The 21370-nt window shown below is 44.2% G+C and overlaps 1 protein-coding gene across 7 annotated transcripts in view; it reads left to right on the top strand.

Moving 5' to 3' along the window:
• FRMPD3 (FERM and PDZ domain containing 3) overlaps positions 1-21370 on the top strand; it is a 1010703-nt gene that overhangs the window by 763206 nt on the left and 226127 nt on the right. For all 7 annotated transcript variants that reach the window (XM_063936980.1, XM_063936981.1, XM_063936979.1 and 4 more), the window contains one exon: positions 12890-13069. In XM_063936980.1, the coding sequence (XP_063793050.1) occupies positions 12890-13069 (180 nt within the window). The remainder of the gene's footprint in view (positions 1-12889; positions 13070-21370) is intronic.

The following is a 21370-nucleotide window of genomic DNA, read 5'->3' as shown; positions in this document are numbered from 1 at the left end:
CAAATCATCCTGGAGGTCTATCATTACATGAGGTTGTCGACCAAAAAGAATTTCAAAGGGTGATAAGTTAAGCGGTGACCTGGGAGTGGTTCTGATGCTGTACAACACTAGTGGCAAAGCTTCTGGCCACAGCAATCCAGTTTCAGTCATCACTTTGCTCAGCTTGTTCTTAATAGTGCTGTTCACTCTCTCTACCTTCGCACTCGCCAGTGGTCGGTACGGAGTATGTAGCTTGCTATTAATTCCCATCAGTTTGCACATGACCTGAATGACTTTACCAGTAAAATGGGTACCCCTATCACTTTCTATCACTCTAGGGATACCATATCTACACACAAACTCCTGCACAATTTTCTTTGCAGTGAACATAGCAGTATTTGTGGCAGCAGGGAACGCTTCTACCCAGTTGGAAAACACATCGATACATACTAACACATATTTAAAATTCCTACAGGGTGGTAACTGTATGAAGTTGATTTGTATTACCTGAAAAGGTCCGTCTGTAGGAGGGATATGGAATGGCTCTGTTGGTATTGTCTTACCAATATTCTTCCTCAAGCAGATAAAACATGTCATTGCTCTCTTACCTGCATGAGAAGAGAATCCTGGCACACACCAGTGGGCTCTTACCAGCTTGCACATACCCTCTTTGCCCAGATGAGTCAGACCGTGTGCCGCCTCTGCTAGACTTGGAAGATATGCTCTGGGGGCCACTGGCTTACTGTGTCTACCTGTCCAAAGTCCTGGGGACTCCTGACCATACCCCTTCAACTTCCAGACTGCCTTTTCCTGTAAGGAACACAAATTTAGCATTTCAATTAGCTGTTGTGTGTTGACCGTGTTAAATGTCATCAGTGATGTGATGTTCGTCTGTATAGGGGTGCTTGCTGCTGATTTAGCAGCTTCGTCTGCCCGGCTGTTACCAAGTGAGATTGGGTCTTGATTGTAAGTGTGTGCTTTACACTTGATAACAGCCACTCTGTCTGGTTCTTGTATCACTGTCAGAAGCCTTTTTTATTGTGGGACACATGCGCTACAGGTGTGCCAGCTGCCGCCATGACATTTCTGAGGCGCCACAGGGCCCCAAAATCATGCACCACTCTAAAGGCGTACCTAGAGTCTGTGTATATATTGGCTGACTTACCCTTGGCCAACTCGCATGCTCGGGTCAGAGCTACCAGCTCAGCTACTTGTGCTGAGTGTGGTGGGCCAAGGGGTTCTCATTCTATGATACCTTCGTCATCTACAACGGCATGTCCGGTGCACAAATCTCCCGATTCCATCTGTCTGTGGCAACTACCGTCAGTGTAGAAGGTAAAGTCTACTCCTTCCAGTGGGTTCTCACTGATGTTAGGTCTCGCATTGAAAGTTTGGTACAGGTATTCCATACAATCATGCGTATCAGTATCTGCGCTAAATCCTCCTTCACCATCATTCTCATCCTCCACCCTTTGTGCCTGTCCAGGCACACTTAGCAAGAAGGTTGCAGGATTTAGTGAGCTGCATCTCTTAATGGTGATGTTTACAGGGGCCATCAGTGATAATCCCCACTTTGTAAACTGAGCAGATGAGACATGTCTGGTTTGGGCGGAGTTCAGCAAGGCTGATACTGCATGAGGTGTATGGATGGTCATGTCGTGTCCTAACACTACGTCCTCACTTTTACTCACCAGTAAAGCTATCGCTGCAACACTTCCCAAGCAAGTGGGGAGAGACCATGCTACAGTGTCCAACTGTGCACTGTAGTAGGCTACCGGTCTGCTGGCATCACCATGTCTCTGTGTTAAGACTCCTGCCACGCACCCAGCACTTTCAGTACCATACAATTAGAAGGGCTTCTCATAATCTGGCATACCCAATGCAGGTGCTTGTGATAGACACTGTTTGAGTCTCTCAAACGACAGTTCAGACTCATCTGTGTGAGAGATCCATTCCGGTTTGTTTCGAAGAGACCATTTCTTGCAAAGGTAAAGCCAGTATAGAGAACCCTGGAATCCAGTTAGAACAGTGCCCACACATTCCAAGGAAAGTGCGGATCTGTTGCTGAGTTTGTGGCAGAGTCATGTCGCGAATCGCCTGTATTCTATCAGCGGTGAGGTGTCTAAGTCCTTGTGTCAAGCAGTGTCCAAAGTATTTGACCCTGGTCCGGCACAACTGCAACTTATCCTTTGAAACCTTGTGTCCTGTCTGGAAAGATGAAACAGAAGCTGTTTCGTATCTTTCGAGGATGATTCGAGTGAGTCAGAACACAACAACAAGTCATCAACATACTGTATTAGCATTGATCCAATCTCAGGTTGAAAGGATTGTAAACAGTCATGCAAGGCCTGGGAGAAAATACTCGGGCTTTCAGTGAAACCTTGGGGGAGACGAGTCCAGGTGTACTGTACTCCCCTGTATGTAAAAGCAAAGAGGTATTGGCTGTCAGGGTGAAGAGGGATAGAAAATAAAGCAGAACAGAGGTCAATGACAATGAAGAATTTTGCAGTAGAGGGAATTTGCATGAGGATAACAGCTGGATTGGACTATTTTGTTTATCCCCCTTAGATCCTGCACTAGCCTGTAACCCCTCCCCCCACTCTTTTTCACAGGGAAGATGGGACCATTGGCAGTGCTGGACGTCCTGACTAGGATGCCCTGATGTAGCAGCCGCTCTATGTTGGGGTACACTCCTAATTCTACCTCTGGCTTCAGAGGATATTGAAGGATTTTTGGAGCTATCATACTATCTTTTACTTGTACTGCTACTGGAGCTACATTCGCCATCAATCCAGTGTCCTGTCCATCTTTGGTCCAAAGCGAACCCGGTATTTTTAAGATCATTTCCTCTACCTTTGATGGACACGTGTCTATAACAGTAGAATGTGACATTAGCCTTTGAGGGGTGTCTAGTATATCTTGCACTTCTAGAGCGTGGTTCTCATGTATATCCAAGAAGACACCCTCAGGAGTACAGTATATGGCACACCGCATTTTACACAATAAGTAGTAGAGTAGAAGAGTAGATTATTCGGAGCCGATGCAGCCAACAGGAAAGAATGTTTGGTTTGCAAGGACCCTATCGTAATCTCTGTAGGTCTACTCAAAGGTTATTGTTGCACCATTCCTGTTACTCCCATTGCTGAAATCGTTTTACCCATGGTTTTTACACCTGATGTGGAATTAAACACTGATCTGGCCGCCCTTGTATCTACAAGGAAAGGTAATGGTACACCAGCTACATCAACCATGACCTCAGTTTCACTACCAAGGCTAGCAATCAACTTCACTGGCTGCAGACTACAGGTGTGGCCCAACCCCCATTGTGTAGTGGGACATTCCCGCAGCGCATTGGCAGCTACAATATGTGAGGGGGGTAGCTGTGATTTTTCAGAGGCCTGCCAGTCCCTCCTTGGGGTGTACCTCCTTGTTTCCCCTCTATGTGGCTCATAATCTCTTCTATATGGTCCCTGATCCCAATTATGTGATTTGTAGTATGGATCGTATTCAGGTCTAGGGGGTCTGTATACGTTATGTGTCCCTTCATTCCTACAGTCCCTTGCAAAATGTCCTTCCTGATTACAATAGAAGCATACTATTGACTGTGACTTACCATCAGGGGTCTGGGGTTTTAGCTGATGGGACTTTCCTGTAAGAGCCTGTATACTCACCGTCATCAGCTTATCCCCTTGTGACTCCCTGTGCTTACTGATGTTCCGATCGTGCTCGACAGCGGACTCTCTCAATGCAGCCACTGAAATACCCCTCCAGTTAGGTAGAGAGGTTTGCACCCTTGTCGTCAGTGCCTCCTTTAACCCGTCCATTAATACTGAGACAACTACCTCCCTGTGATGTGCATTATCCTTAATATCCTCGATCCCAGTGTATCTAGCTATTTCCTGCAGTGCTCAATGGAAATATTCTGATGCCATTTCACCTTCTTTTTGTATTATGGAGAAGATTTTATTCCATTTAACAACAGTAGGGAAATACACCCCTAATTGCAGGTTGATTTGCAGTACATTCTCCTGATTGTATTCATCAGTGAGAGGTACCTCTGCGTCTAACTTACAATCCGTTATGAATTTCGTGATGTCAATATTTGAGGGTAAACACACTCGTAGCACTGTTCGCCAATCTTTATTTGTAGGCTTGTGGGTGTTACCTAACGCTTTAATGATCCGACTAGATCTTTTCTGGGATCGGGGAATTCTGACATAATTGACCTTAACTCTGCTTGGGACCAGGGACAATGCATGGCAATGTTCCCGATGGGAGTTACTCCCTGAGTGTCAGTTCTCCCGTTGGGAACTGCAATCACCCTGACAGGATTTAATTCAACTACATCATTCTGGCTTGACTCTATAATGCGGGGTGTAAGGTGCCGTACTTACCTGTGGACACAACCTCACTTATCCCTCCGCTAGGGGGCCTTGCTACAACTCTTGGTGGTTGGCCGTGCCCACCTGGGTGTCCTGTATGGTGGCTGCTAGAGAGAGTGCTGATATTGTGCTGGACTCATCTTCCTGCTCACAATCCTGGAGAAAATTTAAGATTTGATACAATTGGCAAGGGTTAGGGTTAACATATTTATCTATAACTTTCCTATCTTTAACTGATGCACCATTGCTTGTAGCCAATTTCTCCCCATCAATATATGGTGGTGGTGGTGCACTCGCAATCGCGTTCCCGCTAGATTTGGAACTTGCTGTGCAAGCCAATTCCTTCTGCACCTCCCCCTCATGCTGCCACAGGTTTAAACGATTTGTATGTCTGACCCTTTGTTTACTGGATTTAATCAGACATACTTTAATCCTTATGTTCTGTAACACCTCTTATTCAAAGCTACCCATCTTTGGGAATGGGGCCCTATCTTCCACAGTCATACATAACCACTCATTGCAAAAAGCCTTCATGTGTGAGCCATATTTCTCATACATAATAAACCTTGCTGACCCTCTGGGCCGCAATTCTGACCTTCTCGTTCCCAACTCTTCTTCCTGAACCCTAGCTACCAAACGCCCACTGCTTGTGCAATTGGATCCCATCGCTGACTTTTTGCCTATAAACGCATTCCCCAAATGCACAACACAGTAGATGGTGAAAGACACCTAACGCTTTCACTCGCTCCTCCGCTGACGTATCATGACTCACTCCAACAGTGACCACCGCGTACCCAGTGAGGCCCTAACTGGATTCACTGGACGTTTTAGGAATAGCTTACCTTTTCCAGTGAATATCAAACATAAAATATTTTCCTGAGAGAGACCAGCGAAAACTTCCCTTTTTGACTTACACAAATCACGCTTGTGTATGCTCTACACAGCGCTAATGATACCGCGATTTTACGCAAAAGCTCGTAAAGGGGTATCAAGTTACGCTATGTATCGCACCCACAAACATGCGGTCCAATCGCACAGCGTATAGGTACTTGTTACCTATTTGCCTTTTGACCGCTGGAATCGAATCACAAGCTACGAAACCTCAGCCGGAGCGCAATACAAAACCTTTAAACTTCAATTCACAATTTCTATACTTCTGCACAATGCACAATCCTATATCACGCTCCTCTACAAATCACCTCACGATTTGCGTATTACCTTTATTAACGTAAGTCAGCTGCCTTACGCCGCCAAGCCTCCTCTTACTTGGTGTACCCATGGGACCCGAATTTCCGGGGTTCAAATCCTCTCACTTCACTTTCACTCACTCAAATGCACCTGGTTTTTCTGTACAGAAAATTTTTACTCCCTTAGGTCAGCAGCTTTACTCCGGAGGTGCTTACAGCTTTTAAACTAAATTTAGAGTAACCTGCTTTTGAAATCGGATAGTTATGTGCTATTGTATCAAATGTATACTATCCCGCCTTTAATTGAACAAATAGTGTGTCATTTGTACTTAGCGCCCGTATTCCTACGCAACCTTGCGTAAACACGCGACCAGCGTGCCTTTTACGCCATGAGCGCTCTCCTGTACTTTGTCCGGACCACGTGTACAAACGCACGTCCGCAATAAAACAAATCACACAATCTCTATAAATGTGAGCACAAACTATAATCGCCCACAAACACAACCCACACTTGTTCTGTATAACCCTTTATGACTGAGCCAGAACTGCATTTTGTGTTTTTTTTATAATTACTCCCTTAAATACATTTATTTCAAATGTAACTATATAGCAAACAAATGTATCCGATTTCACACAGGTTTACAAATGACTAATAAACTATGGAAACACTATGTGGGGGAGTATGCAAAATATTGGTACGCTTTGTTTTTCGCTTTTGGCGCCAACAAAAATTACACAGATTTTTAAATAGCTTTTTTCCTGTTTACCTACGGGTTCTATCAGCACCTCTGCAGACCAGACAGAGCAGACGTAATTTAACAGCACACAAATAGGGTTTTAAAACATCCAGCAACCAGAAAAAGGTTTAACGTAGATATCTTTCCACCCTTTGCTGATAGATTAAAGTCTGCTATGACCTGCATGTCTTTGAGTGTGTGAAAAACCGGATTGAGCCGCCAATTGTAAATGCTGATTTACTTACAGGACTAAAAGCAATACTTAAAACCACACTTAATATACGTTATTATGGAGCCGCTGCGGCCGCTATATACAATCCTTAGCCTATGTACTTATTACTCAGTTTGTGTACAAAGTCCCATACCGTGTACGCACTTTGTGTACTAATGCCGTGACGGGCGCACAAAGTACACATGGTGCATACACACACAACGACATGCCGTGAGCACTATGCAGCTTCACGTGTGTCTATAATACACTTACAAATCTAGCAGAGAAAGAGACATGACACCAATTGTATTTAGGAAGTTGGGATCCGACCCGCCAACATATAATTGATAAAAGGGGATTACACCAAAAATACAATTTACAATAACAGAAAGAGAGGCTACAGTCAATGGTACATACGTTTGGTTTCGCCTGCGCTTCCCGGTCCGGTCCTCCATCATCAAGGTAGATGACCTTCAGAGATTGAGAGAGTGACCTTGCCTGCAGCTGGCTTTTTATACATTTGTCCAAAACCTAACACAATGGGAACTGTAATCTCTTTGTCCATTGGACACTGGGATGGTTGTTTACAGTACAGGAGAGGTCATAAGTCAGTTTGAATAGGTGGGCGATGTCTGTTCCAGGTGCACTTGCAGATGTTCTCCTCTGGGTTTCCACCGCATATCAAGAGCACAGTAAATACAGTTAATATTTATATTCTACTCCTGCGCATAACTATTCGCAGGAGCTTGCGATCTTCTACAAACCAACACCAGAATATTGCTATTAAAATACCCTACAGCTGGATACCAAACACCACCTTATAACCTAGTTCTGTGCCCTCCTATTCTGTAAAGGTAAATCCCTTTGTTCTTATACCATTTAAACAAAGGGAACTCGCTGGTGTGGTGCAGGGAGACTATGTGTACATTGGCCCTTATTCCGAGTTGTTCACTCGCAAGCTGCTTTTAGCAGCTTTGCACACGCTAAGCCGCCGCCTACTGGGAGTGAATCTTAGCTTCTTAAAATTGCGAACGAAAGATTCGCAACATTGCGAAAAGACTTCTCTGTGCAGTTTCTGAGTAGCTCGAGACTTACTCGGCATCTGCGATCAGTTCAGTGCTTGTCGTTCCTGGTTTGACGTCACAAACACACCCAGTGTTCGCCCAGACACTCCTCCGTCTCTCCAGCCACTCCCGCATTTTTCCCAGAAACGGTAGCGTTTTTTCGCACACACCCATAAAACGGCCTGTTTCCGCCCAGAAACACCCACTTCCTGTCAATCACATTACGATCACCAGAACGAAGAAAAAACCTCGTAATGCAGTGAGTAAAATACCTAACTGCATAGCAAATTTACTTGGCGCAGTCGCACTGCGGACATTGCGCATGCGCATTAGCGACTAATCGCTCCGTTGCGACAAAAAAATAACGAGCGAACAACTCGGAATGACCACCATTGTGCACTATATGGATTAAATATGTAATGTGTTTTTATGGCTTTTCCAACACTACCGTAATTACTCATATCACGCGCTAATACGCAGGACTGCGGGAGCACCATACGCAAATTGTGAATATGTGCACGCACGGCAGAACAAGTACATGCACGGAGGCCATCTGTGTGTAGTTTGTATGTGATGTGTGTACTGAAATATTTTCAACTTCGACAGAACAGAGACGTCAATGACTCGTAGGTTTTTGGAAAATAGTATTGCTACACCTTTGGATTTACTTGCTGGGGTATTACTATAGTAAACAATGGGGAAGCGGTGATTAGTAAGGGATGGGCTGCGCAAACTAATTTTAAATGACAGTGTCAATTTTGTCTACCCATAAAGATCTAAATAATGTAAATATTTTCTCTGGGACATTAAGTCCCCATGCATTAATAGAATATATTTTAAGTTTAGCTAGCTCAGTCATGGAGACCAAAAAAGGAGTCTTCCCATGTAGCATCCAAGGGTGGCCCAGAGAGAAAGAAGAAACAGGAAAGAGAAGAATGAAAGGAAGTAGTGAGAAAAGAGAGCATATAAGAAACAAACAGTAACATAAAAATGAAACACACTGTGGAGAGACTTGAAACTGAAGGTACCAGAATCTCAACACGTATGACTACCAGAGGCGGGTGAGGGGCAAGGGAGTCAACCTCAAAAGGCGCTATAGAGAGCATTAGTATGCAATATAAAAAAATGCGGTAACAAAGCAATGTCACACTTATTAATAGAAAAGACAACATTGTATAACAATTCGGCTACATGTTAAATTAGTGTCCATCAATAAGTAAACAATACATTAGTAAATAGGACATATCTCACCACTAGTAGGCTTGTCGGGATTTCGTTAACGTATTAAGTCTCAGACTGTTACAAAAGGTCCATCAGGTAATCTCGGCAGCAGAGGGATCAGATGCAGCATTGGACCTCTTCTTGGGGCTCTGGACTTTCTGCCAGGGTATCTTGTTAGCAGCTTGTTGAGGAAGAGAAAGTTATGGAAGAGGCAGCTCCCAATCAGGTATCTCTATCTTCGGTAGGCCCAGTAATGAGCAAAACATAGTAAGGTCAGTATGAGAGTTCAAAAAGTGTAGCTTCCCAGATAAGGAGACTTGAAGATTGAAGGGGAAGCACCAATGATATTTCACTTGGTGCTTTTGTAGTTCATCTGTAAAAGGCTTTAGGGCTTTCCATTGTTGGAGTATATGCAGGATACATTTTGGTAGATATGTATTACTGTGCCATTAAAGTCCACACCCTCAACCTGGCATACATTTCGCATTATATATTCCTTTTGTGAATAATAATGTAGACAACAGATAACATTGCGCGGCTGATCTGTGGAAAGCCCTCTTGGTTTAAGCGCCCTGTGAGCTCTGTCAAAAGTGATGGTGTCATTCCCCAGAATTTCATCAAATATTTTCATGAGAGCATCCACCAGACCAGATTGGGAGACGTCTTCTGGAAAACCTTGAATACGAAAGTTTTTGCATCTGTACCTGTTGTCAATGTCTGTCATTCTCAATTGTAGTGATCACATTTCATTTGATTGAGCAAGACTAATATCTTTCAAGGAGCTCAGAAAGGCATCTGTGGATTCTTGACTTGCTTCTAAATCAGTTAGATGACCAGACATTTGTGAATTTTCGTGTTTGACTATCGCAAGTTAACGCCTAATCATATCTTGATGATCCTGCTTAGTAGGAAGGGTTTCATGAACGATAAAATTTCCTTTAAGTCACCGCTGCTTCTAGATGATGGACAGCTAAGATCCTCTGTGGGGAGAGATACAGGAGAAGCTGATGGGGAGGAGGAAAGAATGTGTTTAGAGGGGGCTGGTTGCAAGCACAGCTGCATATCTGCTTGAGATAGGGAATCTTTTGGAAGAGACATCTTACCTTTTTGAGACGACCTCTTATTTCTGACCATAGTGTAATGAGACAATTAGTAAAAAATATAAGTAGTTACCACCAGCAGCTGATTAATGTGCGGACATTGAACTTCAGAGCACCTAATGAACGATGATTCCCATTAACCTGGCGTTAGCAAGCAATCATTTGGTTTGTGGCAACATAGGTAAGGACTTTCACACGACTGGATAGCTGTTCTCCATTAGCACTGATTCAGAACATGAGTTAATTAACAGTTAGAGGATGATCCCTGAATGGTAATTGTAGTTATTCAAACTTGTTGTCAAGGTATCAGAGCATTTGTAAGCATCTTCTTATGGCTGTCAGAGACAGCTAGCTGTAATTAATCATGGGTCCTTAGGCCATAGAGATATCAGCCACCTCTGCTGGTTTTATTCCCTTGGGAGAGAATGGGCAGTGAAGCGCTTTAAATTCATTACCCACTGTCCAGGCGCCTACACCCCATGCCTCAGTAGACTCACCCAGCCAGCTGCCGGGCCTCCAGGTAGTCAGCGTGGGTCTACGCTCACTGTTCGGCAGGCAGTGAGAGGAAGGGAAGGCTATAGAGAGGTCAGGCAATGGTGTTCTCTGCGTTCGGCCTGAACATACACAACTGTTGGGAACTGCTCTAAAATAAGGCCGTGGCTCCCATCGAGAAGACAGGCTGCAACACGTAAGGATGCCTAATGCACGCTGTGGTTCTGCGGATCTGGTCACCAAACAGGACCGGGTATAGTGGGACTGTTGCAGCCAGACAAAGGTCTCCCTCGGCTCAGTGAAGGCTGATCTTGAAGTAAATAGAAGCCAGCAGTTCCGAGCTCCAGAGAAATGTGTTCTTACAATATGTCTGCCAGACCACGTCCCCCTGCAGCACCTCTTATTTATGTATAGTGAGGTGTCACTGTGGTGAGGAAAAGAGTGACTTGTAGCAGGGAAGCAGGTTCAGGAGACCACACGTTAATAGAATGATCCCAGCCTGTGCAAGTACTCACCAGCCTGCAGCAAGAGAGGAGGCAGCTGCAGATTCAAGAGACATCAGGTGTGGGCCAGCCTGCTCTAGTGTTCCAAGACCCAAGCGGGTTGGGGAGAAAATGGAGGAGCCGGGAGCAGCAGAGGGGTAAGTGCCTCAGCAGCTGCAGCAGATCTGGAACTTCCAGACGTGGGATCTGGAGCTCAGTGCTGCACCTCACTGCTAGTAAGGTCCTCATCACTGGTCCAGTGTCCCAGAAGCCAAGTGGATTGGGGAGAAAAATAGAGTTGGACCAGGGTCTGTGGGGGCTTGCAGGTGTGCACAATGTGGGTATAATTGAGCTGCTGGTTGGGAGCTCCACATGAGCATGTCTGTGTCAGTTGCCTGCCCCCATTACATGTCTTATTATTGTCATCATTTATAAGTATGAACTTTCCTAAATGACAGTGGGTGTCCCATTATTATGTGCCCAATTTCCCATGTGTGCCTTTGCCTCCCCACATTACCTGCTCTGTGGCATGACAACAGAGAAGATTTGATGTATTGATGATTTTGTTTGCTAATTATCTCTTAACATTGTAGCGGTATTATTCATAGCCTATTATACTCAGAGGATCTCAAGGAGCATTTCAGTAAAAACCCAATCAAAATCATTTCAATAATTCTCAAGTATATCGCAAACATACATACAAACAATTTTATTAATAGTATAGATCAGTGGTTCCCAAACTTTTTTGAATCACAGCGCCATAGAGTATCAGAATTTTTTTCACGGCACCCCTAAGCCCTAAGTTTTTTTTTTATTGATAAATTTAGAAAATAATATTACATTAAGTAAATATATTTATATGTAAACATATTTATATATACAGTAAATATGTGTTTAAATGTCATCCTATAGTTATGTGGTAAGGGACAAGATTGTCTGCTGTATGTCCACATATTTTATGATAAAAACAAGCCTCTAATTATATATTTTTTTATTTTTAGTTATGTATACATATTTACTAAGTAGGACAGCTTACAGTTGCAGTATGTGTGGTCTACCCACTAGCACTCCATTCAAAATGGCATATGGTACAGTAGAATTGAAAAGTGTTGAAGTTAATGGTACTTTTTAGGCTGATAGTACCAACACAAGCATCCAAGTGCCGCCCCTAGGCACGTGTCTCACGTGCCTAATAGGAAATTTGCCACTGCCTGCGGTGGTCACTAGATCCCTCTGAAACTTCCTACACTCAGGTACCCCAGTGATTCCCATATTGGTTGTCCCATCTCCTGCTCCTAGGTAACAGCCTGTTTCCTGGAGGCTACAATGCATGGTGTGAGGGGGCCATCATAGTTTTTTGTCCCCCCTTACTGAGAGGCATGAGATAAGGGTGTAGATAATGTGTGGCATAAGGTCATTTCTAAAGTGTGGCACAGTGTGAAAGTGTACTACTAATGGGTGACAGAGTTTCTAAGAGCACTATTAATGTTTAAGCACAATATTTAAGGGAACTACTAATGTGTATCTAATGTGTATATAGGCACTACTAATGTGTGTCTAATGTGTATATAGGCACTACTAATGTGTGTCTAATGTGTATATAGGCACTACTAATGTGTGTCTAATGTGTATATAGGCACTACTAATGTGTAGCATAATTTGTAAAAGGGAACTACTAAAATTTGGCATAATGTGTAAGGGTCTCTTCTGTGTAATATAATGTTAATAAGGGGTAATACTGTGCGGTATAATGTGAAAAAGATTGCACTGCTGTGTGACGTAATTTGAATTGGGGGGGTGCTTACTGCTTGACCTGGGTGACAAAAATCCTAGTTTAGGAACCTGCCCCAAGCCACAGTAATAACCCCAATGCCCAGTAAAATGTTTTTGCTGGTTTTGTGTTATTATTTTCTTTGGACTAATCCCTTAAAAAAATTACTTCTGGATGGGTCTCACTAAATCTGTAGTGTTATGATAAGTTGCTCTACAAACAGAAAGAAGTCAAGATTATGCATGTGTCCATGTTTACCTTAGGGTGAGAAAACTCCAGCAACCACCCTTCTTGTTGGTCCCCGCCACGGAATCAGCCATGTAATTGACTTGAAGACCAATCTCACAACAGTCCTATTTGAGTTCAGCCAGGTGACAAAGGTCCAGTTGTTCAGAGAATCCCAAGGAGTAGCACGTGTGGAGACAAGTGTCACTGACACTAAGGTATGAGAAATATGTTGTTCAGTTGATGCAGTTAGTGTGATGTATGCTATAAGTTAATACCATATAGTTAAGTAACTAGTGTCAAACTAATGTTGTTAACCAAAAACACCTGTATTCATTCAATTAGCTGTGTTAAATTACCATGGACTAATTGATCCCCACGGTCTATCCAATTAGTTCCAAAGTGAGGAGTTATCAGAGGGTAACGGTTGCCGAGACCCTGTTAAAGCACACATCTGTGAACTTTCACAGATTATGTGAGTTAATGCCCATAAACCCATGTTAATGCCTGTTAACACATTAAGTTAACTGGCATTGACAAGGCTATCGAGATAATTTGGGAGTCCAATTAAATAGCAGTCGCCATTAAAACTTGAGGTTACCTCCCATATTCGCCAGTGGTAATTTACCGCGGGTAATTGAATACCACCCGATGTGTATTAACTCTTAAAATTAAGAAACATTCATCCGTGTTACAAAGGTCTTGCAAATTATTAAGTGACCATTGCCTTATTTTACCTGAACAATGCTTCTTCTACCATCTGATCCATTATTTAGGCACACAATGGGGGTCATTCCGAGTTGTTCGCTCGTTATTTTTTTGTCGCAACAGAGCGATTAGTCGCTAATGCGCATGCGCAATGTCCGCAGTGCGACTGCGCCAAGTAAATTTGCTATGCAGTTAGGTATTTTACTCACGGCATTACAAGGTTTTTTCTTCGTTCTGGTGATCGTAATGTGATTGACAGGAAGTGGGTGTTTCTGGGCAGAAACTGGCCGTTTTATGGGTGTGTGCGAAAAAACGCTACCGTTTCTGGGAAAAACGCGGGAGTGGCTGGAGAAACAGAGGAGTGTCTGGCCGAACGCTGGGTGTGTTTGTGACGTCAAACCAGGAACGAAACTGACTGAACTGATCGCAGTTGCCGAGTAAGTGTGGCGCTATTCAGAAACCGCTAAGAAGTGTCTATTCGCAATTTTGCTAATCTTTCGTTCGCAATTTTGATAAGATTCACTCCCAGTAGGCGGCGGCTTAGCGTGTGCAAAGCTGCTAAAAGCAGCTTGCGAGCGAACAACTCGGAATGAGGGCCAATATTTGTATGGGAATTACATACAGTAGTTATCTACTAAATTTAATTTCATGCATATATATTCAAAATAATGCCATTGTACTATGCAATAATATCCATGTCATTGAGACTTTAGGTTTCTGTGGTACCTAATGTTGATTGGTAAGAACCCCCTCCTGCGTATACGCAAACCCCCGGGTTCTATGGACTGAGTCAGCTGCAGCCCATGGAAGCCAGATAGTGTTAGGAATGTCTGTGTTTGTTTTGCCTTGCATTATCTCATTCCTGCCTCTAGGGGTCTCACTTGCTGCTTCAGGTCCGAATGGCAGTTGCACACTGTCTCTGCAGGGTAATTACCTGATTGTGAGCACCTGGGGCCCAACACCTGGTGCTGCTATTTAACTCCAGCTCACCAGCATCTAGGTGCAGATCATTGTGGTTCCGTCTGGAGTGCGACTGGGCTCTCTCCAGTATTCCTGTCCTGATTCTGCCTAATCTACATCTTGGAGACATTCCCTGCAGTTTGCTGGTTCATGTGCCTTGCTTCAAGTCTTCTAACCCTGCCGGTTCAGCATCTGCATTCCTGGACTATTATTTGCAGTCTGTTTCCACCCCTGCCTGATTACTACGTTTTTGGTATGTTATTTTTCCCCTGCTTGATTTAAACCCGGATATCTTCATGTTTATTTCTCATCTGTGTTTAACCTGGATTATATCAATATTCAAGCATAACCTTCCTCCTTGTTTCTATTACCAGTCATTACTTTTATTTGGAAGTATCCTGTTCGGTTCCATGTAAACCAAGGACCCAGTTTCTGTTTGTATATATTTTCGCTACTTTTTCCATAATAAACCTTACTTAATTTTCACCCGGCTTCAGCTGACCTCATTTCAAGTATGCACACACAGAGAACCCTAGTAATCGTTACAGATCGGGCTGACGAGGCAGGAAGTGGCTTCCTACAGCTCTTTGCTTATCGCAGCCTGAACTAGCAGTCCCGGAGGGAGGAGACACCTCCCAATGGGACTGCCTTCCAAATGGAAGTCACTGCCAGTCACAGTGAAACCAATGCAGTCACACACTGCATCTGGCTTCACTGACACTGATCGGGGTGGCAGATTTTGGCACGGGGGGGGGGGGGCTGTAAAATCTGGCACTGATTGCTATTGAAATTTTGATGATAAAAAACATTTGAAAACTGAACTTTTGTAGTTTGTCTTTGATTCCTAGCACCTATAACATTAGCAGGTTTTATTTAGGGGTAATGACTGTCAAGAGGTGGATGTGCAGATGTTGAGTTTATCTTTCCCACTCCACTTTGGCTGACCACCCAGACATGCCTTTTTTTAGAGGTTCACCAATCACTCGGACAGAGCAATTATCTAACTTAGCAAAAACCATGGTATTTTTATTATTAATCCATACACCAGAATATAAATACACTTTATACAAATATTAATAATAATTTTATTTATATAGCGCTCTTTCTCCAATAGGACTCAAGGTGCTTAACAGATATATACAGCATAATATAGTACAGAAAATAATGAAGTACATTTTCATAAAATACAGAAGCATGAAGATACTAAAAGGAACATTATGGAAATGCTTGAGTAAACAGGAAAGTCTTGAGTCTACTTTTGAAGGATTCTATAGTTGGGGCCTCTTGCACTGTGTGGGGAAGTGTGTTCCATAGAGTCGGAGCCGCATGACTAAAAGCTTGACCCCCAGATGAAGTCCTTCATCTACAGATCGCAGTAATCGAGTGGGGCAGTATGAGGTCAGAAGCTGCTTCAGGTACCTTGGGCCCTGGTCATGTAGTGCTTTGAAACTCAGTAAGCCAATCTTGAAGATGATTCGCCATCTTACAGGAAGCCAGTGAAGGGAGTAGAGAATGGGTGTTATGTGGCTAGAACGGGGCTGGTTGGTTAACAGCCTCGCAGCTGTATTGCCCTGTCACTTTCTCTTGATCTGATTTCCTTCCTCTGCCAAGGGGGGTCATTCCGAGTTGATCGTAGCTGTGCTAAATTTAGCACAGCTACGATCATGTTCCCAGACATGCAGGGGGACGCCCGGCACAGGGCTAGTCTGCCCCGCATGTCTGTCTACCCCCCCCCCCCCCCCACACAAGTACAAAAGCATCGCACAGCCGCAGCTCCTGCGGCTGGCCGGGAGTTGAACGTCGCTGCCCCTGGTCGCAGCGGCTGCGTATGACGTCACGCAGCCACTGCGGCCCGCCCTTCACACGGTCCTTCCACGCCTGCATTGGCCGGTCCGCGCCCCCATAACGGCGGCCAAATGCCGCCGTGTCGCCCCCTCCCGCCCACCGACCGCCTCTGCCTGTCAATCAGGCAGAGGCGATCGTTAGGTAACGACGGCCTGCGATAAACTGCAGCGAGCGATCGGGTCAGAATGACCCCCAATATAATAAGAGTGAAGTATAGGTTTACCTTGCTTCAATAGACCAACCAATTTACCAACAGGGCACAATGATCTGCAGCAGAAATAGCAAGATGCATACATTAGTCCAGCAGGAGGCCCAAATGTCTTGACAATCACTGTTCTCACTATAAAACACCTGTCCTTGGGCTGTATTCCTCATTTTTTGAATAGTTTGAATTCACGTACACTACTTCCACGAACAGTTCTGGGATGGCCTTATATAGGGACCCTCTCAGGGATTGTTAGCTGCTCTAATATACAGTATTTGATGGTGAGATGCCCCTTCCACACCAGCAGGATCCCCTGCTAAAAGCCCAGTGTCAGGAATCTGCATTCTCCATCGCATCACTACTGTGGAACTACAGGTTTCAGCAGTTCAGTTCTGTTCCAGTTTTCAGTCTACTGCAGCCTGGAGTACACAGTGCTTCAGATAACCCACAGCTGATCTGAACACCTAATCCAGCAGGGTGTGTTCTCACAGAGATGCAACATCCAATCATCACAGACCATGGGGTATAAACTCCAGTTCCTGGCTCAGACTCATCGCCTTGGACAACACATCACATTCCGTGAACAGGTGTCTCCTGTTTGCAGTCCTCTGTCTGCAGAGTTACCCCTGTGTATTGGACATGTGGAACTACAGGTTCCAGCAGTTCCAGTTCCGTTCCAGTTCCAGGTTCCAGTCTTCAATCCTTTGTTTCCAGCAGTCTCCTATTTCTGGCATCTCCAAGTTGTTTCCCTGTTCCAGTGTTCCTGTGGAACTACAGGTACCAGCACCCATTCCAGCTTTCCTACGAGTCACATTCGGTGTTACAAGTTCTCCTGGTTCCTGTGTTCCTGTTTCCACTGGTTTCCTTGTTGTCATTCTTCAGTTTTCAGTTTGCTATGAACTCCAGCCACAGTTTGCCACAACAACTTGCAGTAAGAGACTTTCTTCAGGTGTTCTTCCATTACTCAGCCTGTGCACCTGATTACCAGCATCTAGCATTGTGCATTGCATTCAGCACTTAACAACTTGCTGTGTTAAGGCCCATACACACTTGACGATGCACACGTCATTAACGACTTCCCTTGAACAGCTGAGCAAACGACATGAGCATACACACTACCAACGACCAAAGACCATTCTTTGTTGAAGCATCCAAGCTGAACAGTTTATTTAAATAATGAGCTGAGAACAGGGCTGGTGAACAGTGGCTTGGTCGTTGGTTGTTGGACGTTCACACCATACACATTCAACGACGGTAACAACCATATTGGAAATTGAGCATACATGCTCCACAGATAAGCGAGGGTCGTTAACGTCCCGCCGGGCCGCGCAATGGTGGTCGTCGGATGCATACACACTTGACGATATAATGAGCGACGTCGTTGATGACGATAAAATGAGCAACGTCATTCATTTCAGCCCTCAAGTGTGTATGGGCCTTTAGAACTGTCTCCTGCTAGGGCCTTGCTTGGCTTAAAGACGTGTGCTTCTACAGAGACTGTGTGCTTTGATTGCTGTTTGTTATATATCGAAGTTTTGTTTGCTGCATCTGATTTCATTATTGCCTTATCATTTATGTCAAGTTACAAGTTCATCTTCATTGCTCATTTGTTACTAGTGACTTTTGAAATATTCATTTATTGGATTAAGTTATTATTCATTGTTCTTGTCATCCGTTATCCCTGTGTGATAATAAATATCAAGCGCACATGCGCGGAACTTTTCGTCAGTCTCCCCGTTTCCTCTATCACTCCTACACTGACCCACTAGTGCCCCCTCCGGGGACAGACAAAGTTACAGAATCCTGACACCCAGGCTGTCTATTGTAACTTGCTGCAGCTCAAAACAAAATAGAAATTAAGTTAATTAATGGATTGTTAATTTCCAATGTAACCCATTAGATTTAGCTTTCAAGCTTGTTAGCAGTTGGGCAAAACCATGTGCACTGCAGAGGGAAGCAGATATAACATGTGCAGAGAGAATTATATTTGGGTGTGGTGTGTTCAAACTGAAATCTAAATTGCAGTGTAAAAATAAAACAGCCAGTATTTACCCTGCACAGAAACAAATTAACCCCCCCAAATCTAACTCTCTCTGCAAATGTTATATCTGCCACACTGCCCAACTGCTAACAATTGGTGCACACCCGGTCCCCTACATGGCCGCCCCCACACCGCAGACACACAGGATCGTCGCAGGCCACCAGGTCTCCACCCTCCCAGCCCCCAGAAGCTGCGCCACTGCTGCCGATGACTGCGCCGTGCCCCCACATGGGCGCACAGCACCTCAAGCAGCCGCACCGGCAATGGATGGACCCGGGGATCCGCAGCGGCAAGCGACCGCTTCATGACAGTACCCCCCCTTTTATGGGTGGGATCCGAACAACTTTGAGCTTTAATAGGATTTTTGAAGTAGAAATCTTGAATTAATCTTGGATCATGGACATCCTCAGAGAAGACCCAGGACCTCTCCTCTGGGCCGTACCCCTTCCAGTCAAGAAGATATTGAACACGTCCATATCGACAACGGAAATCTAAAATCTCTTTAACCTCAAATTCTTCAGCCTGCAAGATGCGAATTTTAGGAGGCTTAGGCAAAGCAGCACAGAACTTGTTGAGGTTCAAGGGTTTAAGAAGGGATGTGTTAAAAGCATTAGGAATCTTGAAAGAGGGAGGCAGTTTAACTTTATATGCCACAGGGTTGAGAACCTTTTCTATAGGAAAAAGGCCAATAAACTTGGATGCAAACTTCTTGGAAGAAACTTTAAACTTGAGATTACGTGTAGATATCCAGACTTAATCCCTCACCTTGTAGCTAGGAACTGATTTCCGTCTCTTATCTGCGAAAAATTTATATCGTTCGGAGGACTTAAAGACTTGCGCACTTGACTCCAAATCTTAGGTAATTGCTTGAGTGCTAGATCTGCCGCTGGAACCTCTTGGGCAGGAAGAGGTTGGAATTCCGGAACTCGAGGATGAAAACCGAAGTTAGTGTAGAATGGTGTGGTTTCTGAAGACAAATGAAAGAGGTTATTATGGGCGAACACAGCGAGCAGAAGAAAGTCTAGCCAATCATCTTGTGACGAAGACATATACAGACAAAGAAAAGTTTCAAAATCTTGATTTACTCTTTCTGTTTGCCCATCCATCTGAGGAGGAAAAATGTTATTTGATGTTGAGTGAAGAACAAAGCGACTTCCAAAACTTGGTAACGTATCGCGTTCCGCAGTCTGAAACAATCTCTTGATGGAGGCCATGCAACCCAAAGATTTCGGAAATGAACAATTTAGTTAAAAACGGAGCAGAAGGTAGTCCCGATAAAGGAATAAAGTGTGCCATTTTTGAGAACCGATCCACTTCCACCCAGATGGTATTTCAACCTTTTGATGGAGGTAAATCAGTCACGAAATCGATAGAAATAGGAGTCCAGGGTTGCATGGGTATGGATAATGGATGTAGTAAACCTGGTGGAGAACCCTTGGGTTTCTTGTGCTGGGCACACTTGGGACAAGTGGCAATGAAATCCTGAACATCCGTTCTAAGCTGTGGCCACCAGTAGGACTGTTGAATTAATTTGAAGGTCTTGAGAACTCCGGGATGGCCCATAAAAGATGAAAAATTAGCCCAAGAGAGTAGTCGTTTTTGGAGACTTGGAGCAACAAAGGTCTTACCAGGTGGAGGTATAGGAGCTGAAGAAATTTGAGTTGCTAAAAAGGATGTCAGACTTACAATGGCTTGTTTTCTCACTTGATCATCGGATTCAGAAGAACAGAAGGACAGAGAGAGATCATCCGCTTTCTTATTCTGGATCCTGGGCGATAGGTGAGTTTGAAATTGAATCGGGTGAAGAAAAGAGCTCATCTTGCTTGCCAGGGATTGAGACATTGAGCGGTTTGAAGGTACAGAAGGTTCTTATGGTCTGTGTATACTATGATGGGAGATTGAGCTCCCTCCAAAAGATATCTCCATTCTTCAAATGCTAATTTAATGGCAAGCAATTCTTGTTCTCTGATAGCATAATTTCGTTCATCGGGTAGGAATCTCCGAGAAAAATACCCACATGGGTGGACTTTCTTCTCATCTTAGACTTGTGATAATACTGCCCCTACTGATTCGGAGGAGGCGTCCACCTCCACTTGGAAGGGGCGACTTAAATCAGGTTGACGAAGAATAGGTGCAGACGTAAAAGCTTGTTTCAAATCAGAGAAGGCTTTGGATGCCTGAAAGACCAATTCAAAGGATTCGCACCTTTACGAGTTAAGGCTTTGATGGGGGCACAAACAGGGAATAAAGCAGAGGAAGCACTGAATTCCCTTGAGAGTCGAAGGAGACGACCAGTCCCGAATGGCTTGGATCTTAGCGGTATCCATCTGTAGCTCAGATCCAGAGATGATGTAACTGAGGAACGGAATAGATGATACTTCAAAGGTGCATTTTTCCAATTTACAATATAAACAAATTCTTCTCAGATGGGCTAAAACTTCCCTAACTTGGACGCGATGGGACTCCAGGTATTTAGAGAATATCAGGATATCATCCAAGTAAACCACCAAACATTTATAAAGTAAATCTCGAAAAAGCCATTAGTGCTAATTCCCACCTTGTAAACCGTGCTGATGTGACATGTCTGGTTTGGGCAGAGTTCAGTAAGGCTGACACTGCATGAGGTGTATGGATGGTCAGGTTGTGTCCCAACACTACGTCTTCGCTTTTACTCACTAGCAAAGCTATCGCTGCAACACTTTGCAAGCATGTGGAGAGAGACCGTGCTACGGTGTCCAACTGTGCACTGTAGTAAGCTAC

This window comes from Pseudophryne corroboree, chromosome 8 (assembly GCF_028390025.1).
Source record: "Pseudophryne corroboree isolate aPseCor3 chromosome 8, aPseCor3.hap2, whole genome shotgun sequence".
Taxonomy (NCBI): domain Eukaryota; kingdom Metazoa; phylum Chordata; class Amphibia; order Anura; family Myobatrachidae; genus Pseudophryne; species Pseudophryne corroboree.
Note: the sequence above shows the minus strand (reverse complement) of the source record. Positions and strands in the feature narration are given on the sequence as shown.